Below are 27271 nucleotides of genomic sequence, written 5' to 3'. Positions count from 1 at the left end.
GTGAAGCACATCTGCCTGTGCTCTGCACATGAAGCACATCTGCTTGTGCTGTGCACGTGAAGCACATCTGCCTGTGATCTGCACATGAAGCACATCTGCCTGTGCTCTGCACATGAAGCACATCTGCATATGTTCTGTACATGAAGCACACCTGCCTGTGCTCTGCACATGAAGCACATCTGCCTGTGCTCTGCACATGAAGCACAAAGCAGGTAAAGCTGCACATCTGTTTACAACAGTTAATGAACACTGAAAGCCCACTCTAGGTCTTACAGCTCAGATAGATCCCTTTCAAAACATTAGTGTTATTGTCAATGCACCTGGTCACCCAAGAGCTCTGATGGAGCTGTACAAAGATGTTGATGATGCTTTCATGCTTGCTAATACAATGCCATTACACAGCCCATGAGTCAAGGACTAACTATGGCTTTCAAATCTTATTAGTTGAGAAATACATTTTAAATAAAGCAATAGGAGTCATAGACTGAAACCTTTTGGAAAGAATTCAATATTCTAGATGCTCAAATTCAATACATATATAAAGTCTCAAACATGAACAGAAGTTGCCCCTTGTCTTCACAGGCAATTTTGAGGGGTTCAAAACTATAGCAGAAGCAACAGAGATGGAGAAAGCAGTTGATACTGGAGTCAGAAGCGGGGTGTGGAGCTGTGCTGGCATCACATCATGGTATGACTAGGCTCTAACAGAGGATGGGTTGCTCTGATGACAGGAAAAGTAAATGCTTTCTTGAGATGGAACCTTCTCTAGAGAATATTGGAGATTCATTCTGGGTTTTGAAAGAAACCTTGTCATGGGACAGAGAAATCCCTCAAGAAAGGAGTGTGACTCAAGCACATCTCTGTCATTTTAACAAACTGCCACTGTCACCTCACTTAATAGCTGCCAGTCTGATCAGTCAACAGCTAATATTAGAGCAAGACCTTCAACTTACTGCACTATTACTACTTGCTGAAGGTTTTAAAGCTGAGATGTATATATTTTTGGACACAGTGGTGTTGCTGTAGCCAAAGATTGCAGCACACTGTACACATGACTCTAAATGCACTGGGGAGAGCAGTTTGTGGACCTGGACTTATTGCATGTCTTGCTTAACTGGGGTAGTCTGTAACCAAAGCCCACAGTGTCCTTAGGGTGTTCCAGGGTCTTCAGCCTTCAAGCTCTGTAAGTGCCTCTCTTCTCTTAGATCCATATCTGAAGATCTTTCAGTGAGGGTGGAACAGAAGACTCCAGGTACAGATGTGAGACCAGTATAGGTTTTTAACGTTCCTGCCTTCTTTTCTATGTCTACGGGAGAGAGGCCACGAATCATCATAGCCTGCCATGCGTCCTTCCCTGAAGCAAAGCCTCAGTGCCTGATCCAAACGCAGAAACTGAGGCTTTGATGTTTTTCTTCTCATCTTCATATACAAATCCCATGAGCTGCAAAGTAGCTGGCACCTGACCTTTTTTTTTTTTTTTTTTTTTTTTGGTGGTATAAGAGATGAAACCCAGGTCCCTGTACATACCGGGCCAGAGCTCCACCACTGAGCTACATCCCTAGAATTCATTGACATATCTTCAGTAAGTGAATATAGTAATAACCTTTGAGGAAATCTATCAAGACTTGAGAATGCCATATACACAGGCTTGGTAATCCTGTGATCAGGCCTCTACTTGTTTCCTTATGTCAGCCTACCCAAAATAAGGTCAGCGGGAGCTCTGAAGTCAGGAGTTCTGAGAAGAGAACCTAGTCTAGAGAGAGTTCCTGCTAACTGTGCTAATCTGTATGACTGCTATGCCAGATGACCTGCCAACTAAACCTGCAATGACCAGATTCCTTCCAGCAAAGAGAAAAGTCGTACTACTAGCAAGAAGGCCTTCAACTTAGAGCTTACGTGCTAATAAAATCAAACCATAAGATGTCATTAACATGGAAGTCAGAGACATGAAAAGATGCCCAAGACCTAGTTTAGTTTGCTTCAGTTGTTTTAAAGTTCAGTTAGCAAGTAAATAGAAAATATCTGGAAGTATATAATAGAAAATGTTCATACTAATTAACTATTGGTAGTAAAATTAATATAATAGAAAATGTATAGGCTGTAGGGAGAGCATCTTCTATAATTTATATTTCTGTGATGTTTGCATTTTTAAAATCATGGATGCTGTCTGTATCATCAGAAAAAGAAATGGAAAAAATAAGATGAAAATTGGTGTGTGTGTGTGTGTGTGTGTGTGTGTGTGTGTGTGTGTATTTGTTTTAAATGTATGTAAGCACTGTTACTGTCTTCAGACACACCAGAAGTGGGCATCCGATCCCATTGCAGATGTTTGTAAGCCACTAGGTGGTTGCTGGGAATTGAACTCAGGACCCCTGGAAGAATAGTCAGTGTGCTCTTAATCGCTGGGTCATCTCTCCAACCCCTTTTGTTTTTTAAGACAGGGTTTCTTTGTATAGTCTTGGCTGTCTTGGAATTAGCTTTGTAGACTAGGCTGGCCTTGAACTCAGAGATCTACCTGTCTCTGACTCCTGAGTGCTGGGATAAAGGTGTGTGCCACCACTGCCTGGCAAAAAGCTTTTTCTTTACTTAACAAAAGGTAAAAGAGAAGTGATGGAAAGTGGCACTGTGCAGTCACCTTCTGAGGTGCACAGAGGCCCCACAGCATGACTAAGACTCAGCACAGCTTCAAGGACTTGTCCCTTATGCCCCTGTACTTGAGCACACGACTTTCCATATTTAAGCACCGAGGCCCGACTGCCACACAGTCTAAAAACTTCTGATTTAGTTGGTGTTAGTAATTTGTTTCAGAGTAGTCCTCAAAGCACTTCCTGGTGTTTGGGCAGACTCTACAGGAATGGTGATGAGCTGTCTTGTGTGTTTCCTGAGCACAAAGTTTTATAACTCGACTCTGCTGTCTGGGAGTATGTATGCAAGATTCATCTGTTCAAGAAGGCCAAGGCAGACTGTGACAACCCCACCAGGGGCCAGCCTCTCTGAATCATGGTTGGCCACCCACTCAAGCAGAAGACTGAGACTCACCAGAGACTATTTTCTCATGGATGAGAGACCAAGTCTGAGTGATTAGAAACAGCCCAGGACACTGATGGTTTGAGACAAGCACATGATTAAAAATGTTCATAGTAACAAACTACTACAGGTAAAATTTTGTAAAATATTTCAGAAAACGCTTAAGTTGGGGGAGAGAATCTTCTACAACTTATATTTCTGTGATGTCTGTATCCTTGTCACATCTATTATATCTATACAATCAGAAAAGGAAATGGAAAAATAAAATGGAAATGAAAAAAACAACAACAACAACTTTTTCTTTATAAAGTCAAGTGAAGTTTAGCAATGGGAAATGGGACCATGAAGCCCCGTCAAGGAGCTCGGTGCTCTACTGTCTAGAGGGCAGTGCTGGCTTGCAGCCAGGACTGGGAGCAGGTGGCAGCCATCTTCCATCCTAAGTCTCCTGGATTGGGAATTATAGACTGCCCAGCAGGCCAAGGGTTAGTTAAAGCAACTTTTTGAAAACTGTTTTTCTCTGAAGCCTCTGTTGTCACTGCTCTTTGTCTATACAGGAAAGAGTGATGGTTAGAAATCCCTTCTCCCCATGGCTGCTCTTGTGCCTTCAAGGTTTTTTGGAGGTTACCAGTTTTCCTCTAGACTTACTAACTTTACTAACTTATGATAAAAATCCGACTTTAGAAAATATAAAAGGTAGGGCTTCAATGTTTGAACTAAAATAAAATGTCTGCTACATGTAGTCTAGAGAGTTACAATTTGGTTCTATGCTTCTGTGATGATCAAGGAAGTTTCTGAAATGAAATCCCTTCTCTGCTTTGTCACTGCTCCTGAGTGACTCTCCCAGTTGGGTCCTCTCTTGGACTCTCAGTGGGTAAAGCAACCATGGCATTTTCTGTTCCAGTATGGGGTGCTTCCTCCTTGAGGCAGGGAACCTGTCTGTGAATTTCTGCATCAAAGCCAGCAGGGGGAGCACATTTACATAAGACTCTGAAGCCTTGGGAAAACATTCAACTTAATTCAGGAGAAAGGCTTTTTTGAATGTGAGTGAATTATACAATAAAGTGATAGGATGCTGATTTGGTGCTGAGATGAAGAACACTTGACAAAGAGTATTTAGAAGGCGTCCAGCAGCTACTGTTTTAAGGGCAAGGCTATTGCCACAGCAGGTGCAGACACACTCTGCCCGTACCTGTTTCTCCAGGCTTGGTTTGCTAAGCTGTACAGTCTGAGGTCCAGCGAGTCTGGTCCCTGGAGTAGCTATGACAATGCTGGTGAGCTGGGCCATGGGGAACGTTTTGGCTATGGTTGCAGTCTGTCCATTGACAACACGGACAGGGTGGATGGAATTCTGGGATGTGGGGAGGGTTGTGGGTGTAAACTTGGTCAGCATGACAGGCCTCTGGATAAGCTGAGGAGCTGCAAGCATTGGAGGAGGTGCTGGAGCGATAGGAATGTTATTCTGGGCCACAGGCTTGGGTCGAACCTATGAGAGAGAGAGAGAAAAAAAAAATCTGTATTACTAGAAGTAGCAAGTCTTCCAGTGTTTCCAAGCAGACTGGTACCAAGTGTGGCCCATGACAGTCTTCTAAGTCTGAATGTTTAGGTTAACTTAAAATGATCCCTTGACAGCTGCTACTGATACAGTAGCAAGAACTACATTAAACATTGTTATCAACACCTATAGATATGCATTTCTGAAGCACAAAAGCTTCATGAAATCCACCAACATATCACATTGATTCTAGTTTGAAAAACATGAACTAAACCTTTGATTCTTTACTGAAAACCTTTCATACAGCTGTTGTGAGAAAGAAAATAGGCAGTCAGCAGGGCAGTGGTGGCGCATGCCTTTAATCCCAGCACTCGGGAGGCAGAGGCAGGCGGATTTCTGAGTTCGAGGCCAGCCTGGTCTACAGAGTGAGTTNGAGGCAGGCGGATTTCTGAGTTCGAGGCCAGCCTGGTCTACAGAGTGAGTTCCAGGACAGCCAGGGCCACACAGAGAAACCCTGTCTCGAAAAACAAAGAAACTAGGCAGTCCGTATAAAGTGTCTAGGACTACAGGTAGAGTCGCTAAAGATCAGTTCATGCCAGTTTTAATGTCCTGTCTGTGCTTCCTGTCCACAGGCTTAAGTACTTCCAACCTGTTGTCTACCAGCAGAAAGAGGGAATCTTTAAAACATTAAGTATGGTCCTCTTAAGTATTTGCCTGTAAACGCTTCCATAGACCCCCTTGCTACTAGGACTCAATCCACATCTCTGCACAATGGGGAGGATCCACAGACTCGCTCTTCTCCAGGGCACTTTTCCAGGATCTTCTTTAAGTCTAACATGGGTGGCCTCATGGTCTCTGCACAGCCACAGCACATCTCCTTTGCTTTTTGAACATACATGTGTGTCTCCACTCAAGACATGAAAGCCTACTTTGTACTCTCAGCCTGGGACATTTAAAAAAATTCCTTCTTCAAAATAGATCAGACAGACTTTACTGGGATTTTAGGTCTCACATTGAATGTAGACTCTTCTAGGAAATCATGAATGTACTTTCTCAGTCCAGAATGGTCTGTGTCCCATCCACATGTTCAGTCTACCGTACTCCCCTATGGACGCTAATACCCTATAGGTAACTGTGATGCTGCTGCAGCTGTGTCTTGAAAATCAGCATATTCAGGACACAATAGCATGGTACAACGTTTGCTACCAACAGTAAAGATCTATCTGATAAATAAGAGGATGGTCTTCTCTCATGCTAGTACTGTATGACCCCTCACAGACAGACTCCTTTTTCTCTGTGTCTGAAAGCTATACTCTCAGAGCATAAGTCTTGGTCTTTCTATTGGATGGACTGCTTCAAGTGGAGCAGAGTCCGTCTAGTTGCTGGGTAGAAAAGCCCGATGCAGACCCCTAAGCCAACTCCTGTAAGCCAAGTATCATAAGGGCTCGTCTGGCTGTTGATTCTCCTTCTAGTCCCTTTAGCAAAGTTTCCCTTTGCTAAATATGGCTATATTTCCCCCAACCAAGGTAATGGCGCCACAATGCTTCCCCCACTGGTATTACCCTGGCCGCCTTCCTTCCCTCAGGTAGTTTCACTGCCCCTTCACTGCATGGGCAAGCCCCTGAGGATATCCCCACACTTCTCACAGTTGGAGTTCCTCCTGCCTCACTCACCTGTGGAAGGAAGTTTGGACGTGGAGTGAGTCTAGGAGGAGGGATAAACTGTGGTACTTTGATGGGCTGAGGAGGTGTTGCTTGAACCTGCTAAGAAACAGGGAAACATAAATAAACCGGAGGGCAGTCTCTATTCAGTGTCAGAGGCAGACACACAAAGGACACGGGCATTTGCCTTCCACGTGACACAGAACTCCCACCTGCTCTTCCCGTGCAGTTCACTATGTGAACCAACACCACTTTAGAAACTATTTCCTTTCCCACCGAGACTCTCTGTCCATACAGTGATCAACCGCACACCCGTCTTCTCACTTACAGAACCACACACACTCAGCAATCGTGGACGGCTTTCTTACACTCATGAACTCTTACATTTATATTTTAAGAGTCAAAACTACATCTTAAGTAAAATCAAATTTACTCTCTGTCCACATGGACTTCCCCTCCCTTCCCCCAGAGATACAAGCTTTACTCAACAGGGAGCAGCTTTCTTTCTACAGAGAACTTTTTCTCCCTTTTTACTGGCTTTTTGAGACATGGTTTCTCTGTGTAGCCTTGGCTGTCCTGGAACTCACTGGACCATGCTGGCCTCAAATTCACAGAGATCTACCCGCCTCTGCCTCATGAGTGCTGGAGTAAAAGTGTGTGCCACCACGCCCAGTCTATAGAGAACTGTCACTCCTGGTGTCTGGTTGAGGGATAGGGCTGAGTCTCTAAGGACCCCTGGGTGAGCAGCAAACCTTCACTTTGTTGCTACTTTAACTCATTATTGATCGTTATTCAAAAAGTCACCAAGAGCTCTGTCATTTGAAGAAGATAACTAAAAGAATATAGCAGAGGGTTTTCCTTAAAGCAGAATATAGCACAGGGAGTTTCATCACTCAGATTTCGGTGTGTGTGCACGTGTGCATGTGACAGGCCTACAGGGGAGTCTGCTTTGCTAGCAATGATAGGAGCTCAAACCCCAGCAGGAGCCCAAAATGGATACCCTCTTCAATGCACAACCTGAACCCTCTCATGTGAACACATGAGTAGCAGCTGCTGGCTTACCAGAGTGACTGTGTTTTTTGCCACAATTTGGACAGCCTCTGCCCCAGGCCCAGTGACCTTACTAGACGTCTGGAGGTTGACTGGTGTGTTCTGCACATCAGTGCTGAGCACAGCCTTCTGGCTGTTGATGGCGGTCACCATAGCAATGGTAGGTCTCTGGCCCACAACAGAGGCAGGCATGGTCGCAGTTGCTGCTTTCAAGACGAGAGGTAGTGTCTTTGTGGTAATCATAGAAGCTGTAGTTACAGTCTTCTAGGAGACACGGAGAACAGATATTAGGAGACCGAAATGTGACCCCACTAAACCGTATGCTGCTGAACTCCCAAAGGAAACAACACAATCGAGTTTGTCTATGAGCCTTTGCGCATGTAGAGCATGCTTCTTATTATAGAGAGACAAACTCTAGTTTCTCAAGTTAGGGTCACTTGTAAACAGTAAAGTTCACTGTAGTGAGTGTGCCCTCATGTAGACATATGGTTTAAGGGAATGGACAGTACACATCTACATGTACATACCAGGAGCCCACTTAATGCTTCTGGGTTTTCTAACTGCATAAAGTCAGTTAATTCCTGTGTAAGTTGCATACTGTCTCTATCCCTGATTGTTATAACCGCAACTGATCTGGCAATTTGCCTTCTATGACACAAAGGAAAGGTGTTATCTTTCTGAGGCCCCCCCTGGGGGAGCAGAAGAGAAACTCACAGGAGGATCAGCACAACTGCCACCTCAGAGGCTGCAGAGAATGATGCTGTTAACGAGGACAGGAAACACCAGTTTTCTATACCAAAGGGAGGGCTAGGCCACTGCCTGAAATCTTCCTCTGGAGAACTGATGTGGAAACTATCAGAGTCAGGGGACTGACAAGGTGGGAACAAGCCCCTGCCCCGGATCTTGAAGGAGGCGCTTTGGTGAGGACCCAGCTGACACTTAGAGGGTATTTCTGGAGCTCTGAAGCTGCACTTGTCTAACTTTTTACTAGAATGATTACAAATGTCTGTGACAGAAACCACCTCATTACACCGCATACATATCTACCTGGCACTATTGCTGGTCACTCAAGATGCAGACCTTCCAGGAACACAAACATTCATCGCCAACTTACTGGTTCTGACATTTATTCCACATTTACTTTTCCTTCTAAAATGTAGTGAACACTTTGGCAGCCACCAGCTACGCCTGGCTTTTATAAATTGCAATTAGAAACTGAAACAGTCAGTCCGGTGCTTGTACTCATCATGTCTTCTAAGCCATATGTGGTAAGGCCTGGCAGGCCGGGCAGTGTCAGGAGAAGATGCCCAGCCCTGCAGGAGTTCCCCAGCAGCCCTCTCTCCTCTGCACACCAGGAAAAACCCCTCAAGTTTCTCCTCCACATCATGTGAGCACCATGTATCCAGATACAGAGTGTACAGAACTCTTTACCTTTCCTTCCTGACATGTGTTTGCATGTACATACACTCATCTTTCAAAACCTCCTTTTAACAACAACAACAACAACAACAACAACAACAACTTGTAAAGCTGTGGACTCACCCACCCCACCTCACCAGACTTATTAGTGTCTACAATTAAAACCACCCACGGCACAGCACGGGCAGCTCGTGCCTCCCACCACTGCCTTCCTCAAATGTGAAATGGCACCTGGGCGGCAGGTCAGGGTTGACAGCCAGTTGACAGCTAAATGTCATTTGATCACCGGAAGTGCTAGAGTGTGCAGCAGCAAAGGCTATCTCACAAAGCCAGCTGTTGTATAAAGAGTTTTAAGCACAGTATGCTATCAGTTTCATCTTTCAATTTAAAATGCTTGAATACAAAGAGCTTTTGAAGAGGTAAGTGAGCAAGCCATCACAGATGGCCTTTAATCCTAGTGTAACGCAGGCTGTGAACTGATGGTCTGCTCAGCAGAACCCAATGACAAAAGATTTTAAAACAGTTTATTTGTTGATATTGCTTTACATGTGGTCAATGGACTTTCGTTTGGAATACTTTTAGTTGAGGCCATCATTTTCAAATATTTTGATTAACTTTAAACTGATTATTATAGCAAATACCGAATTAAAACACAAATCTGAGTGTGTTTATATTATATTTTTACCTGAATTATATATTACCATTAACTTAATGTTTTCATAACATTAAATCTAACAAGTTACTTCACACTGAAACTCAGGATTTTATTCTCCTTTATATGTATTTAATTGTGGCTGATTTTATTGCATATACTCTAACATTTATATAATTATACATAATACATAGGCCAAATACCTAGTATGAATGTCTCAGTGAAAAATTATTAACAAATGTACTCATGGATTAGTTAAGATTCTCATTTCTTATCTAATCTTACCACTCCATTCAAAATATTTGGGAACCTGGAGCAAACTCTTGAAGTGTTAGGGTTTAGACAAGAAGGGAACTTTGACATCTAAGCATACTGAAAATGTCTCAGCTGTCCACAGGAAGAAGAGAAGATGCAGAGAGGCTGAGAGTCCAGAATGAAAGACAGTGGTTTTCATGGAAGTTGTGTTTGGACCTGGGTAGATAATGCTACTCAAGTCTGATGATCTTCAAGAGAAGTAGCGGGTACTATGGTTCCATAAACATCTTTAATTGTAACAAAACTTGACTTCTATGAGCTAGCAATTCATGCAGACATATATGCAGTAGCACTAATGCAAAGTCCTTCTGTTTTACTTTAATAAATTAAAAATATTTAAGACTTATTTTATGTGTACTCACATGTTGCCTGCATGTATGTGTGTGCAGCACATGTGTGCTTAAGTGCTTGTGGAGAGCAGAGAGGAAATGGAGTTACAATGGCTGTGAACCACATTAGTGCTGGGAACCAAGCCCAGGGCCTTGGCAAGAGCACTGGTGCCCTCAACTGTTGAGCCATCTTTCTGGATCCTAAAAATGGATTTTTGGGGGACAAAGTTTCACTTGGTAGCTCAAGCTGGCCTCAAATTTAGGGTGATGCACCTGTCTCAGACTCTCAAACACTGGGAACACATGTGTAAACCACAAAGCCTGGCTAAATCCCTTTGTATTTTTGCTAGGTTAATACTGTTAACTCGTAAGATAAGAGGCACTTTAATTTACAAAGAGCTGATCTAATGCACAAACCAGAATGCCATGGGATACTTTTATGGGATCTAATTAACCTCTACATCTGTTTTAGTGTCTGCTAAATTTTGAATAGGAAGTCACTGTTGTACACTCAAACACAAGTAGAACTCACCCTCCTCTTTGTTTATAAAGATATTTTTGTATTCAGTTTTTAATAAATACACACCTTCCACTGACTACATGTAGTTCTCCAACTAGGGGTGTGGCCTTGACAGCCTGATGCTGTCATTACTCAGGTCTTGCTCAGGCAACCACGTTGTTGAGATTTCATGTACAACTTCCCTGTGGTGTCTAGAAGATGCTGCCTCGCAGCAAGGGTCCCTCAGTTTAGAATATGAAACTCCCTCACCTAGCATCTCCTTCTTGCCCACTCTAATCAGTCAGAGGCCATCCCTTAAGAAGCTACGTATCTGATATATGCTATACTTAAACTCCCATCTGGCTGTTCTTTTATTCCTTCCCATGGTTACCAAGCACCCAAGTTTTATCAGGCATTAGAGGCAGCTCCCTCTTGCCTTTCCTGGCCTTGTATCTCTCCCATCATTTCACATTCGACAGCCTCCTTGCTGCTTCAAAGGTGTGATAGTTTGAACTGGAATGTCTTGTTTCCAGTTGGTGAAATGTTTAAGAAGGGTTAGGGGTGTGTGGTGGAGGAGGTCTTAGTGAGGGAGGTGTGCCACTGGGAGGGAGACAGGTTTCAAAAGCCCACAACAGGCCCAGTCTCACTTTATTTCTGCTTCCAGCTTGGGAATCAGGATATAAGTTCTCAAATACTGCTTCAGTACCATGCCTGCTGGCCAGCAGCCACACCTCCATCATAATGATTGTGAACTAACCCCTCAAACTGTCTCCAGCGAAATGCTGTTTTCTATATGTTGTCTCAGTCAAGGTATAGAAAAGTAACTAAAATGAAAGGCATGCTTTTGTAATTTGTTTTCTGTTTACTTTTGTTGTTTTGAGATAGACCTACCATGGAGCCCCGGCTTGCCTTGAATTCTTAATTCTCCTGCCTCATCCTCCTGAGTGCTCACATTATGACACTATGTCTGCCTCTGCATTTACTTTTCTGAAAGAAAGATTTGATTCTACTATTATTTTAAATTCTAATTTTTAAATTAGTGTCTGAGTCAGGGTTTGTAGTTACAGTGCCCGGGGAGGCCAGAAGAGGGCATCAGATTCCCTGGAACAGGAGTTAGACATAGTTGTGAGCCACCTGACACAGGTGCTGAGAAAATGATTTTGGGTCCTCTGTAAGGAAGGTTCAGGCTCTCTCTTAGCAGCAAAGCTGACTTTCCAGTCCACTCCATTAAAACATTTTAAAAGATTCTTTTATTTTTATTTTCTTTCTTTTAGTGCGTGTGATGTATGTGTCCTGTGTGTGTGTGTGTGTGTGTGTGTGTCTGTGTGTGTGAGAGACAGACAGAGAGACACAGACAGAGACAGAGAGTGAACATTTGAGTGCAGCTGTCTGTGGTGGCTGTGGGCTGTTGGACATGGGAACTAGGAACTGAACTCAGGTCCTTTGCAAGAACAATGCAAACTTAACCACTGAACATCTTCTGTAGAACCCAAATTTACTTTGTGTAAAGTCCATATTTTTTTTAACTGCCTTATCTACATCCATAATGCCGTCTGCAAACTCAGAAGCAATCTGTGAGAAGTTACGGACACTCAGGGGCCTTAAAGAATGGCCTGGAAAGATCACAGCTGGCTGTAGCTCCAGACTCAGGGGATCCAATGGCCTCTTCTGCCTCTCAAGCCACTGCATGCATGTGGACTGCAAACATATATCCAGGCAAATAACCCCACATGTAGAGGCAGGCGAATCTCTGAGTTTGAGAGACTAGCCTTGTCTACACAGTTCTGGTCAACCAGAACTATATAGTAAGACCCTGTTGGGGAGAAAAACAAGCCTAATTTACATATAGTATTGGGGTGATTAATGGAGAAGTGTGTTTGGTGCTCTTGTTCTCTGACTTAAGACAGGGACTTAAACAACTTATTTTAGATTTATTTACTTTACTATTTTATGTGTATGAGTGTTTGTCTGAACATCCATATATACACCACATGTGGGCCTGGTGCCCTTGGAGGTCAGAAGAGGGTGTTGGGTGCCTGGGACTGGAGTTGCAGACAGGTACAAGAAGCCATATGGATGCTAGGACTCAAATCCTGATCCTCTGCAAAAACAACAAATGCTCAGAACCGCTGAACCAACGCACCAGCACCAGGGACTTCTCTTTCGTCCTAGGTTTCATACTGTACTGGCATTGCCTTTCATGGTAGTGTTTGGCACTACAGAAAAGTAGTTGAATGGACAGATTTTTCATTTAGAACTTCTGGGTTCAATTTTGGCTCTACAGCACACTACGTGTTATGTATGTCTTTAGTGTTTGTATAATTGGTTTAATTCTTGGCTTTAAAAATTTTGTACACGAAAGTTTGTTCTCGGTCTACTAATAATAAGTAGATAAGTAAACTCAATTGTCCTCTGTATACATAATGAAGACTCAGTGTGGGTGTGTTTCAGAAGACACATATTACTGTTCACTAGACTCATTCATTCACTCATTCATTCATTTGCTCACTTGTTTGTTTATTTGTGTGTGTGTGTGTGTGTGTGTGTGTGTGTGTGTGTATGTATGTATGAATGTATGTATAGAGGTCAAGCTTGAATAATTTTCTTAATCAAATGTCAGTTCCAAATATGCCCTTTCAGTGTATCTTAATTCTCTCCTCACATTCTATGCTAGATTAAATGCCCTTTTCAGTAAAACATTTCCACAGCTACATCAGGCTAGGATATGACACTCCCACTTAGCTCTAAGGCTCACCTGCAACCTCATTTCAGATCTCTACCAGTTTATTAGAACTAATGCACATTCTCAAGAAGTGGACTTGAACACTTTGTCTATGGATAATAAAAACATAGCACCCTTTGTAATGCTTCTTCCTACATGGTTCCCAAAGCATGGGTCCTGGAATAGCTCCATGCATAATTGCTAAGAGTTGTAGAAGAACAATTACAGAAGGGACCAGGTCACTTTAGAACATATTTAAATAAATACCCCACAAATCTCCAAATGGAAATCATTCCTGCGGCTTTCTGAGATAGCATCTCACAAAGCCCAAGGTAGCCTCAAACTTGAACATGATGTGTTGTCAAGGGTCGTTAACTGATTTTTTTCATCCCCCTGCTTCCACCTCAGAGTGCTGGGATCACAAGCATGCACCACCACACCTGGCTTTATGTAGTACTGAGGATCAAACTCATGGCTTCATGAATGTTAGTTGAGCCCCTAGCTTCATTACCAACCCAATAATTTAATTTAATTAAACTTCTGCTCCTTAGAAGGCTTTTCCTTCTGCAGGTGAATTTAACTGATTCTTATGTCAATGATAGTAAAAACCCCAAACAAAATCCAGAAAACTTGTTTAGTGTTAGCTGAGCTTAGGGTAGTTGAAATATAACCCAGTTCTATGTGACCAACCACTACCCAACACTCAGCCTTGGCTGCTCCACCCACACTGTTACCTGTGATGCAGTCAGACTAGGCGGTGGTGCTGACTGCTGGGCGTGCTGCTGCTGCTGCTGCTGCTGCTGCTGCTGCTGCTGTTGCTGTTGCTGCTGCTGCTGTTGTTGCTGCTGTTGCTGCTGCTGCTGCAGTGGCTGTAGTGGCTGCTGCTGTGCTGTTTGTAGTTTGTTTTCAGACTGTGACAATGGCTGTATCTGGAACTTGTCCGGCTGCTCTTGCTTGACTATCAGGTTCTTGCGCAGCTGTTCAACTACTCTTTTCTACCAAATGAAGACAAACGAAAATCTATCAGAAAGTTCTTCGTTTTCAGATGTCTTTCTACAACTAGCTTCGTCAGCACCATACCTAACACAGATTCTAACACAAGGAACCCAACGAACCTTATAGATTTCCATTAATATGAAACCAGTGTTATTAAGGAAATGGAGGCACACAGATTTAAACAGTGAAGCAAAGACCATGCTTTTGCCTCTCCCCTCCTCCTCCTTCCTCACTTTTCCTTACTTCCCTGCCCACATCTCTTCCTTGAGGTGGCTTCACTATGCAGTCCAGTGGGCCTTGAACTCAGTGCCCTGCTTCAGCTTCCCAATGCTAGGACTATAGGGTTGAGCCACTACAGTCAGTTCATATTTCTTGGCTATTTATCAGTTTAGCCTGTGAGGTAGAGAGCAGAACAGCACAGCAGGAGCACTGGAGCTACGATGTCTTAACTCAAGCCCAGTTTATAGGCTGTAGGGTGGATATTTTTAACCCACCTGTTCCTTAGTGTCCTGGACTGTAAAAAAGCGATAAAAGTACACCTTATGAGCAATAAATGAGCTAATCTATATAGAATGCACTGAACTGTAACTGGCACGTTACTGGTCATTATTAAATTATTTCATCTGACATTTTAACTATTCTAGCAAGCATCATGTATCTCTTCCAGTTTGAAACATTAAGTAGGGTTTAGGACATGGCTCTTGTAAAATGTATGCAAGGCCCCAGGTTATCCATAGGAACACTCTCTTTCTCTCTCTCAGCCTTATTTTTAAATAAAGAAACTGCTATATGCTATATAAACACAAAGTATTCTAAATTACTGAAATGTATAACTACAGAGTGGTACTTCTTCACTGGGACAGATTTTAGACATGTATGCAACATATGCATAGCATCATATACTATCTGTTTAGGCAGAGTAGAAGTTTATACATGGGATGGAAATTTAAAGTCAAACTGGATCTGGTGGCACATGCTATCCTAGTACTCAGAAGGCTAAGGCAGGCAGATCTCACTGAGTTCCAGACCAGCCTGAACTATGTAGTGTGTTCGAAGGACAACTAGAGCTACATAGTGAGACCTTAGTAAAAAAGAAAAAAATTTTAAATAAAAAAACAAGAAAGAAAATTTAAAATCAAGGTCTTATAAACATCCTAAATTGTACTTAAATTATAAAAAAAGACATGTTTTTAGATATTTTCATTATTATAATAATCTATCCCTTCTGCCTACCTGCTTTTCCTTTCTTTTTAGTGTACGGCGGAGGTGCTCAACTTGTGGGTAGCAAAGTCTTTAGGGTCCAATGACCCTTTCATAGGGGCTTAAGACCATCAGAAAACACAGATGTTTACATTATGATTCATAACAGTAGTAAGATTACAGTTATGAAGTAACAGTGAAATAATTTTAGGTTGGGGGGTCACCACAACCTGAGGAGCTAGCTCCTTAAAGGGAGGCATCATTAGGAAGGCTGAGAAACACTAGTACAGGGATGACCTCATGTGTGCTAGGCAGGTACAGTGCCCGACTCTAGAAAGAATACATTTCATAAAAAAATATATTTCATAGGAAAGTGCTATGAATGCAGGGTTGGTTAACGTCTCTACTCTGTAGAGAGCACTATGCTGTAAACCAATGTCCTCACTCCCTGCAGAGTGTGCAAAGGACTGAAGACCAGTCACTGGCTCAGAGGAGCTGCACAGTGAACTCATCTCAGCTGCAGTTTGCTAGTTCTGATAACAAAAGGTTGATACTCCTGAGACAGATTATGACTGGAGATAATGAAGCTTAGTCCTAGTTAAAATTGGTATACTTTTGATTAACTTTTTGAGATAAGTTCTTAGGTATCCCAAGGTAGTCTCAAACTCACTGTGTGGTAGTCAAGGATGACTCTGAACTGATCATCTTTGGAGTTCTGGGAATATAGATGTCACCACCACAACTAGTTTATACCATGCTGGGGGTCAAACGAGGGGCATCATGTATTTTGGTCAAGCACTCTACCAATGCAAATATACCCCTTGCTCTCAAATAAAAACTTTCAGTAAAGGGTCAAGTGAATCCAGAACAGTTAGGCTAATTTGCAAATTACTCATGTGGCTCTAATCAACTTTGCCACCCATATTCTCTAAAGAACCCAAACCCGCAGGCTACCTCACTTAGCATGGTGGAATAGTAAAATACCACATAAAGGACACTTTTGGGGAGGGGACTAACCTGTACATTATACCCCATAATAGTACTGCCTTTTAGGGGAAATTTTTTTTAGATGCAGTTCAAGATTTTTTGCAGAAGACATATGCAGAGTAAAAAAATTAATAAACTTTCAAGTGGTTAAAAAAATTAACATTTGGTCTTCAAAATGATATCTCTCAAGTATTGAGGGCATTGAAATGGAAGTGCTGGAGTTCAGGGAAGTGGGTGCTGCAGGTATCCATGAGCACTGTTAGTTAACACTGGGTGCCTGTCTGAACGGCTCAACGTTTAAGAATGAAATAATTTGCCGGGCGTGGTGGCGCACGCCTTTAATCCCAGCACTCGGGAGGCAGAGGCAGGAGGATTTCTGAGTTCGAGGCCAGCCTGGTCTACAAAGTGAGTTCCAGGACAGCCAAGGCAAAAAAAAAAAACCCCGGTCCTAAAAACCAAAAAAAAAAAAAAAAAAAAAAGAATGAAATAATTTATTAAGGTTGCTTTCAGTCTTCCTCACCACCAGATATCCACTACTCAAATAAAACCAGGTATTAAATTTTATGTGAACAGAGAAAACAACCTGGAAAAAAATATATTTGTTGGTATGAGAATTTCTCAAGTGGGTTAAGGGAGCGTCTCAGTGATGGAGGACGTGTTCTGTTGTTCAGCTGAACTTCAACTACTGTGTTTACGGTTAACACTGAGGATGTGGCAAGTAGACATGACCGTCCTTAGAGTGTGTCATACAATTATCATCCATGTGGCACAGCGTGTCATCCTAGACAGCACTCTCCCAGGAGAGACAGACTCTAAGAGCTTATACAAAAATCAAAAACCAAACCAAACCAAACCAAAACCGGAAGAGGGGAACAGGAGGAAAACTTGCCAAAGAAAAAGAGAAGTGGGGGGAGACACTGAAGGAAACAGTGCAGGAAAACGACTAGATAATTACTGTACCAGGTTCAAAAGGACGCTCATCTTTATCCTCTACAGATGTCTTTAGGAACTCCTTAGTGATTACTGCCTACTGAAGTGAACTACAAAGAAGATATAAAACCCAGGACCTGCTCCCAGTGCTGTGTGCAACAGCAGGCAACAGCGGAGACAAGAACTAGAGAGATACAGGCGAGAGAATTTTTCAGCCACATGCCTAGAGCAGGGTAACAGCCAGTCAGAGCCAGAAGCAGAGTGCCAGTCAAGTGAACCAGGGTGCATTTGTAACTGCTCCTCCCCAGAGCCTAAAACAAGCCATGGGACCTGCTGGTGGGGAGGGAAACCTACAGAAAATACTTGCAAGGTTGCATCAGTCCTCAGGAGGAAGGAAAAAGGCCTGTGTGTTGGATGGGTCGGATCATGTGAGCTGGGTAAAGCTTTCTGTAGAAGACAGCTCCAGTATTTCAAAGCATTTCCCAGATCAGACCAGCCTGGCCTCCTGTCCTCGCTGTATTTGCCAATTACAATACATGGCTGTGTTTGTGTATGTCTGAAAGTTTGAAAGCTCAAGGCTTGGGCAGTATTGTCTCTTGTCACTAAATGTACACATGCAGTCAAAACCAAGGATGGGAGCAGAAAAGCTCTGCTGCAGGGCACCCTAGTGCAGACGCACTCCTCGGGCAGAGGTACCCTGCACACCATCAGCAAGGCAGCTGCTCTAAGTCCCACACTCCAGAGGGATGTGGACACAAGTGAGCAGCAGATGCAGTGAAAGTGAGAGAAGACAGTGACAGTGTTTCAGAAGCCCTTACCAAGTGTGGTCAGGAAGTTCTCAATGCCCACAAAGGGCCCTCTCACTGCCCCCAGGACATGGACCTACAAGTTCACCACTGTGGTCTGAGCAAAGGAAATCATGTTGTTTTGTTTTGATGTTTGTTTGTTTGTTTGCCAGCCATTTTTGGAGGTAACACTGGTATAAACAGGAGATTTTTCAATGGTGTTCACATATGAGAGAAATCTTTGGCTAATTATCTCAGCTCATTATCCTGAAGTTCTCAAAAAAGACTAAATATCACAAACTAGCATTTGACATTACTAAACAGTTTCAAAGTTTTTTTTTAAGAGTAGTATTAATAACTATTACATAATTTTGGAGACAGGGTCTGTCTACATAGCCCTGGCTGTCCTGGAGCCTACTGTGTAGTCCAGGCTGGCCTCTGACTCACAGGAGTCTGCCTACCTCTGCCTCAAGAGTGCTGGCATTAAAGGTGTGTGGTTTAAAAGATCTGTTGTTGGGGCTGGAGAGATGGCTCTGGTTAAGAGCACTGACTGGCCGAGCGTGGTGGCGCACACCTTTAATCCTAGCACTTGGGAGGGAGAGGCAGGCAGATTTCTGAGTTCGAGGCCAGTCTGGTCTACAGAGTGAGTTCCAGGACAGCCAGGGCTATACAGAGAAAACCTGTCTCGAAAAACCAAAAAGAGCACTGACTGCTCTTCCAGAGGTCCTGAGTTCAATTCCCAGCAACCACATGGTGGCTCAAACCATCTGTAGTGGGATCTGATGCCCTTTTCTGGTGTGTCTGAAGATAGCAAGAGTTTATTCACATATATAAAATAAATAAATCTTTAAAAAAATTTATTGTTTTGTCCTTAAAAAGGAAGTAGGAATTAAAGGAAAAGAAAAAAAATTTGGAAAGAATGATGGTAGATGGGAGAGACAAATAACTTGCAGACTTTCTCTCTTCAGTGTACTTTCTATAACAACAGGCCAGCCTGTGTCCACTGTCAATCCCTCTGTCAAGCACTCCATAGACTGAGCCTGTGACCAGCCCCTGACCTCCTTGACTCTTGCATCCCAATTTCATCAGGGCTTATTCAGACAGACGAGTTCACAGGGTCTTGGTGATCAATCCTGTGACCTTCAGTGATACTATCAACATGTTCACATAACAGCAAGATGGGTCTGAAAGGAAAATACACAGTCATATAGATCCAATAAACAGAATACAGGCTCATCTTCCTGCTATCTCAAGCAGTTCTTCCAAGTTCCCTGGAGCACAGAAGGAGATGGAGAAGCGGAGGACCAGCCCATCACTCCCTAGTCAAACTACTCCCTGTTTCCTCCATCACAGCAGTGCACACATTCTAGAGAGCATCTCTCAGAAGAAACTCAAGCACTAGGCCTCTCCCGCCACAGCTTGGTACTGGTGCTTCAGATCTCTGCTGCTGCTCAAGCTCCCTCAACTAGCTGGGTGCTCTACGCAACTTTATTCTGAACCAATTATGAGGATGAGGATGTATAATCTGAGACTGTGACCTTTATATCTTTAAATAAAGGGCTGACAGAGAAAATTTGAAACTAAAATGTGAAGAATCAGTCACATTTGTCCCCACACCTAAAATACCATGAATGCACGTCCAGACCTGCAGACCCACTGCTCAAACTAAACTAGGGCATTACATTTTATGTGATAGAGAAACCAACCTGGGAAATTTTCTATTTGTTGGTATCAGAATTTCTCAAATGGGTTAAGGGAGTGTCTTAACCTAAGGGAGGAGGATTTTCTGTTGTCCGATTGAACTTCAACTACTGCATTTATGGTTAACACCATATTCATTAACAGGAAGTGGCAAACAGACATGACAGTCTTCAGAATGTGCCATATACTTATAGTCTATATAGCCATGCATGGTGGCACAGCATGTCATCCTAGACAGCACTGTCCCAGGAGGTGGGGACAGGAGGATTTTAGGCCAGCCTAGAATGAGTAGAGACCCTATGTTCACATGAAACAAACATAAAACAAAACTACCTGTGTTGCTGACATTAGGGATCAAACTACAGTTCTGAGCAAAAGGTATGTGCTGTTTAAAGAAACAGAGAATTAAATGAAGATTCTGCCATTTTGTGAACAGAAACACACAATATCATTTTATGAACAAAACTACGGGAAGAAAGCAGTAAGCTCACAGTAAACTCCTCCTGTAATGCAATAAACAAAATTCAATCAAAGAACATGCAGTGATGCTGTTGGCAAGAATGTTCCCAGGGGAGTATGAGATAGAATTCTAACAGGGAAGGGGGGAGGAGGAGGGGGAGGAGGGGGGAGAAGAGGAGGAGGGGGAGCAGAGGAGAACGAGGAGGACGAGGAGGAGGAGCACTAGTGGTAGCATTGCATTTATTTGGCAGACACTAGAAGGCGTTCCTCAAGCTCTATGAGATGAGTTTTACTTAGAATCAGACAAATAGCTTCTGCAAAGCATCACAGAATTTGAACAGACTGTTAGAAGCGAGTCAAGGAGCAGGAGAGTTCACATTACCAAAGCCTTTTCCAATAATCGTCAGTGTGGATGTTTAACAGATGGCAGAGAACACATATGTCATGATACTGACCAGACTGTGGCTTACCGTCTTAATTAAAAAAGCCTTTGGGTTTATTCTTTCAGAACATACACTTCAGCCAGGTGCAGTAGCTCAAACCTTTGATTCTAGCTCTCAGGAAGCTGAAGCAGGAAGGCCTCCATGAGTTCAATGTCAACCTGGGCACTAGAGGGAGATTGTTTTAACACACTCCATCACACATGCACACATGGTTATTTGCACTAGTGGATTTTACAAGCCATCTCTACAGACTAGAGCTCCATCCACATCTCTGAGATCTACACTACATCTCTAACACTGTAAGCCTATTAGAAAAGCAGTTAATTTTCTTACTTAGTTCATTCACACTCTTAACAGGTAAACATCACCCAGTTTCTTACCAAATTTGGTATGTATGGCAATGAAACACTAATAATATTGCTACAATGGAACTTTACCTATAGCTAGGGGCCCTAGGAGCCTGAAGACTGCCTTTTATTCATAATAGGAAAGGATGTGGCTGTAGTTAGTCTCAAGAGACAGCTACAGAGCCCAGTGCACAGCACATATGCTGAGTGGCAGTGTGGTGGCAGAGCACTTCTGTCATACATTCAAGGACCCAGTTCAATACCCACTACCAGAAATATAAAATAAAGACAAGCATGTCAGGGCCAAACAGTAGTAAGACAGATTACAAAGGAACACTGTATGCTCAGAACAGTAGCCACCATATTTATATTAAAAGACAAAAGGGGCCAGAGTCAGAAGCCAGTCTCCTCACAGTTATATCTTTTCTGTCTCCTTAAAACCCCAAGCTATACTATACTGCCCTCTTTGCTTCAGGAAATGTTAAAGATGCAACATATTAATGGTGGAGAATGCTTAGTAAGTGTGAAAACAAGAGATGTAAACAATAAGTAATACAATTTGAGGAGATAAATTTTCAACTCAACTTGACAGTTAAATGCTACTTTTATTTCACATGTTAATTACATTGCAATCACGGACTTTTGAAACATCAAATCAAATGTTTTGTTTGTTTCATAGTCTGATTATTTATTTGTTACTCTTAAGGACTTATTTTTGACTGGACTCAGACTTAGAAAAAGAAACTCTCAGAGAGGACAGCCTACTTCTCTTGGCAATCTGCTCCTGGCAGCTTTCTTTGGCTTCCTTTATTCTCTTGGCCAAAAATTTAGCACATTCTGAAGCCTCCTTGTTTATCTTAGTGTGTGGTTTGTACTTTAGTGGTTATGTTGCAGAACATGTTGAGTAACACAACGCTGAATCTTTGATCCTAGGCTTCTTACCTCTTTGGTTTAAGGGATTTTTGACAACATGTCGGTAGACATCTTTTTTTTTTTTTTTTTTTTTTTTGAGACTGAAAAGCTTTTGGATTCTACTAGCTCTTTTGGACCCCAATCAAGGAAACACAGTAGTATCTGTCAGTCCAGGAATATTCTCCTCTCCTCTCCTCTCCTTTTTTTTACAGTAACCAAGTTGAGAACATAAACAGACCTGTGCTTCCTCCTTCCAGTTCTCCTTGGTTTAGAGCAAGACCGGCCCTTATTTAGCCGCAGGCTCATTCTGCCATGTGGGTCTGGATACCATGCTTCGTGTGGAAACCTTGTTTGTCATTCCCACCACTGATTCATAACCACATAGTGCTGCTTCCAGTCTTCACAAAGAACCTCAGCAGCTACTTCGGTGACCATGCCCTTCTCATAGAACATATGAAGCTTGTGATGAGCTTCTGACAGCAGTTGTTAGGAAGGAAATATTTACCTTCATTCTTGACACAGTCAACTGCCTAGGGGATGCTACAAAAAAGAGCTGGTTTGGAGTTTTGTTTTTTGTTTTTTTTTTAAAAACAATGTCTCACTATGGCTGACCTGGAACTCACTAACCGAGGCTGTTTTCAAGCTCACAGAGATCTGCCTGCCTCTGCCTCGCAGGTGTTGAAGGTACATGCCACCACACCTGGTTCAAGTCAAATGTTTCAATGTTCATTTTTAAGTGATTAGGTTAAAAAAATTATTATGTTCATTTATTTAACTTGCGTGTGGCGGGGTATGCAGAGCATAATGCATGTCATAGTCACTGTTCTACTGCTGTGAAGAGACACCATGACCAAAGCAGCAATTTATAATGGGAAGGTATTTAACTGGGAGTTTGCTGACAGTTTCAGAGGGTCAGTCCACAGCTATTATGGCTGGAAGCATGGTGGCAAGCAAGCAGGCCTGGTGCTGGAGCAGTAGCTGAGAGTTTAGTTTACATCTTATTGGCAAGATGGAAGGCAGGGGGTGGGGAGGGAGAGAGGGAGACAGACAGACAGACAGAGTCCTCAAAGTGACACATCTTCTCCATTGTCCTGGCACTACATAGACCAGGTTGACCTTGAACTCACAGAGAACTACTTGCATCTGCTTCCTTAATGCTGGGCCTAAAGTGTGTGCCACCACACTGGGCCTTTATCATTAACAGATTTATCTTATTACCATAAAAACTGTATAGGTGTGTCCTTCCTTCCTTCCTTCAAAAAAAAAAAAAAAAAAGAATGTGGATAATCAAGACCATATGCATGTGCAGAATGGCTAGAGTATAATACTACAAACCACACAAACAGGTTTTTAGGCCTCCCTGCCTTCAGATCTGCTCCTAAGGACCCTGCTGCCCCTCCCCCAGCACTCAGGCAGGTCTAGGGCTAGGTCAGTAGGGCTGCTGCAAGAGTGACACAGCCATCATTGGTGTGCACCGTCCACAGGCATACATGTATGTGCATATGCATATATGTACCTATGCATGTATGTGATGCTGGGTTTACTCATCTCAGAGGGCAGCACAGCCTAGCCAAGAGTGCTATGTTTCAGGCTTTGTAGGAACAAGATGTCAGGGGGGTTGTTGAATTTAAGTCCTTCTTCAATGCCTCATTTAAATTCTATGCTGAGCTGGCAAAAGCACCCTATCAACTGAAGCCCAGCTCTGCTTAGCTCACCCTTTAGATGTTCTAGCAGCAGGGAAATTTCATAACATGGCCTGGTAGCATGATCCTAGTAACCCTTGGACATCACCTGCTCTTTCTCTATTCTTGCCCTGCCTCATCACATTTTCCCTATTAAAAATATTTCCCATAATATTTTCAACTAAAGAACATTAGGATCTAACTCTGTCTTGAACTCATAGAAATGGACATAATCTCAGGATTGCAGAGGGATGGTAGAGGGACCTTGCTCAGGTGCTACCTGAGCTCTCTACATCTGCTCACAGTGCTGAACGTGACAAGAGATGATTATTTGCATACCCTTCAAAGAACCTAAGGCTGGGGGTGCCAGTGTAGCTCCGTGGTAGAAAGAACACTTGCCCAGCATGATCAAGGCTCTGTGTCTACTCCAGGTGGTTTAAGGATGGTCTGGGGCAGGTGAGACAGACTGCTTGGAGGGCAGGGAAGGACTATCTGTTATTTCATAGTTCAGTGAGACAGACCCACTTGTGTGCAGGCTGTCAGCTCTGCCACTACTCAGGGAGGGAAGAAAGCTCCTTTAGGAAAAGAAAATGGAACAAATTGAGTGGAAATGAAGAAGCAACACAGAAGTACAATGTTTAACAAGCAGCTCTTCCTGTGGTTGAGGCGCCCCTGTCCTAAGCAGGGCTCCTGTAACAGGAAGGCGTCATTTCTTCACAGGGTGTATACCTATACTTCACAGGATGCTTGTTTGTGTGACAGTCATACTGTCATAATTTTAGACGGTTAAACCTCTGCTCCAGGGTTTATAGAAGATCAGAGCACTTGTCACTCGTGGTGCAGGTAGAGAGAGAGAGATAGAGTAGGTGAGCAGTTCGTTTTTCTTTATAATTACACCCATTAACCTTCCGCATGAGAGCTCTCCTGTGCTTTCAGACCAGCAGCACCAACTGGCTGCATTTGATAAGGCGCTACCAAGTCTGCAAGAACAGCGCAGCAACAAAAGGAGTCCTTTAATGCTGTAGACTTAAGCAGAAGCTGTGTGCAGTGCTGTTACTGGCTCACAGATTCAGTTGGAGGCAAAGATAAACCCAAACCAGAAAGCTGGAATGATGGGAACTGATTTAAACAGATGTGATCTAAAGATCTTCTGATAAACTTCACAGTGTTAAAACAACCACTTCAGTAGTTTTTTGTTCTTGTTGTTGTTTGGTTTTTGAGGCTTTAATAATGGTAAGAGACACAGAACATAATATCAGATACACTAAAGCTTATAGGGCAACACAATTCCAAGGTGACCTACATTAAATTATATCACACTGGGTCTACAGACGGGTAAAGAGTAGGTATTTGGGGGTATTTAGTTGTTAAGGAATTTCTCTTTTATGTTCTGCTCAGTGATTGACTTAGAAAACAACAACCAATGTCTATTTGCATTCTTCTAGACAGCGGCCACATAAATGATTTCCTTTTTGAGAGTGAGAGAAAAAATTCCATTACTAATGCATCCCCTGGAGTTTCCATGCACTGCCAGCGTTCCTCTCCAAGTGCACAGAAGCAGATTAGTGCCTCCCTGCCCTAAGCAGAGGTTAGGGTGCATGCCTGAGCAGATAAAATGAAAGCCAGTTTAGAAAGTAGATGCCGGCACAATTCATCTTCAATAGGGTCCCAATTATTTGGGAAACAAAAGGTAGCTATATTTGTACCACCTCAACCAATGGCTCTGTAACCCTTTCAGCATTTCAGAGTAAGTTTTTCACCACCATATCTTGCATCTTTGCAATCCTAACTACAGAAACCTGAGGAATATCAGCAGTCATCCCAACAATGTGGCTTGCTGTTAGCTCTGCCTCTTGAATCATATGTGCACACAGGGGGGCATGAGCATAAAATTCAACACAACCTACAACGAGGACTGAAGGTTCAGAGTTCAAGCAGCACATCCGTTCACTCACCAGGCATCTTTAAGTACGTTCTCTTCTGTTTTAGAGCCAAGATTTTACTATATAGTCCAGAGAGATATGGAACTCTATGTAGCCCAGGCTGGCCTCAAATTTCTCAGCATCCCATCTCAGTCTCTGAAGTGTTGGGATTACAAGTATTTACATCTTCTGCAAAATCTTGATTTTGAAAATTAGATGCTTAAGTTCTTCTGAAAGTGTTTGGCAGAGAGGTGCTCTGTAGAACCTCTCATATGCTGACGATGAACACTTTCCCTTGCTTAAACCATTACAAACTTAGATTGTGGTATATTTCTATAATGCTTACCACAAAGGTGTTTTTTGAAAAAAAGCTTTCCTTAACCTCAATATGAGATAAGTTTTTACAACAAAAGGCTTGTGTGTTTTTAAAACCCAGTGTCAGAGACATCAATTCACTCTCTTCTTACTGTGCCACATGTTGGTGTGTTCACAGCAGAATGATGCTGAATGTGCACACACCAAAAGTAAAGCCAGCTCACACCTATTCCTGCAACTGCTGGCTTCTCAGTGTCCAGACCCAGTGATAGTCAGGCTTCTCCTCTGCCTAACAACACATGCTTTTCATTTCTTCACGAGTGGAATTTCTTTCACTAAATGCTTGGTTTTAGCCTTCAGGTGGCAGGATAAAATTCCACTCTTTAGAATCATGTTAAGAATCAGGCAAAAGATAGCGTGTCTATTCAGGATCTGTCGCTTTGACTCATTGTTGGGCCATCTGTTTATGTGTGCTCCTTGTCTCACAGAGCAAATCAACCTGCAGCTGGGCAGACCTGCCTCACGCTGAAACTCATTCTGCAATTTCAACCTCCCTCACCGGCAATAGGTCCTCTTACTGGAATCTAAAACTACCACTTCAATCAACTAGAGTCAGACCTTATTCTATTGTTCCTATACAAGGAAAAATGATACACCACGGGCCCATGTGCAAACAGGTCATCACAGCGCTGGGTTCATGAGGAAGAAGGCAGTGCAGTTTTGCTACTATCAAAACATTTTAGTACCATCAGCAGCAATCAGCCTGCTACCCAGGAATATACATGCATATGAGGAGAGAGGCTGAAAAGATTGCTAAATCTCAGATGACAAGAGGATGAACCATAATACAAACCATACAGTCTTCTGTGAGTTTCTATCTGTGATGTTAACCCACACGTTTAATGCAATTTAGGAAAGGTTCTTAGAGCGTCCTGTGAATGAATCATCCACAACTATTAATTTGCTTGCTGTTCTGCATGTACTTCACTAATCACCCTCTCACCTTAATTTTGAAAGATGCTAGAGCTATGAATAGAGTTATGAGCAGACCAAGGATATGGGGTGGGGATATTCAGTAAATATCTCTATTGGCATCAATGTGAAAAAGAAGTGCATATGCCTGTTCTTTAAGAAGACTGTTTCAGGGGACACAAGATACTCACATAATAAGACTACTATATTCTTTATAATGTTAACAGAAAAACTGTTGGAATATTATATGTATGCAGAGAAGGAAACAGAGAAAGTAGGGTCTCAAATAAAAGACAAGGTCGAGCCGGGCGTGGTGGCGCACGCCTTTAATCCCAGCACTCGGGAGGCAGAGGCAGACAGATTTCTGAGTTCGAGGCCAGCCTGGTCTACAGAGTGAGTTCCAGGACAGCCAGGGCTACTCAGAGAAACCCTGTCTCAAAAAACCAAAAAAAAA

General features: G+C 42.8%; 1 protein-coding gene across 13 annotated transcripts in view; it reads right to left on the bottom strand.

The window, feature by feature from the left end:
- The window catches only part of Phf21a (PHD finger protein 21A), a 155475-nt gene that overhangs the window by 23034 nt on the left and 105170 nt on the right, over window positions 1–27271 (bottom strand). For 7 of the 13 annotated variants that reach the window (XR_003843504.1, XR_003843508.1, XR_003843501.1 and 4 more), the window contains 4 exons: window positions 13901–14161; window positions 7243–7494; window positions 6193–6282; window positions 4217–4510 (listed from right to left, as the gene is read on the bottom strand). Coding sequence is in view for 1 of the 13 variants with exons in the window: in XM_021192490.2 (XP_021048149.1) it covers window positions 4217–4510; window positions 6193–6282; window positions 7243–7494; window positions 13901–14161 (897 nt within the window). In the remaining 12 variants the exon portion in view is untranslated. The remainder of the gene's footprint in view (window positions 1–4216; window positions 4511–6192; window positions 6283–7242; window positions 7495–13900; window positions 14162–27271) is intronic. The other 6 variants (XR_003843510.1, XR_003843507.1, XR_003843509.1 and 3 more) reach the window with 3 other exon arrangements.

The sequence above is a fragment of the Mus pahari genome, chromosome 3 (genome assembly GCF_900095145.1).
Source record: "Mus pahari chromosome 3, PAHARI_EIJ_v1.1, whole genome shotgun sequence".
Classification (NCBI taxonomy): Eukaryota; Metazoa; Chordata; class Mammalia; order Rodentia; family Muridae; genus Mus; species Mus pahari.
Note: the sequence above shows the minus strand (reverse complement) of the source record. Positions and strands in the feature narration are given on the sequence as shown.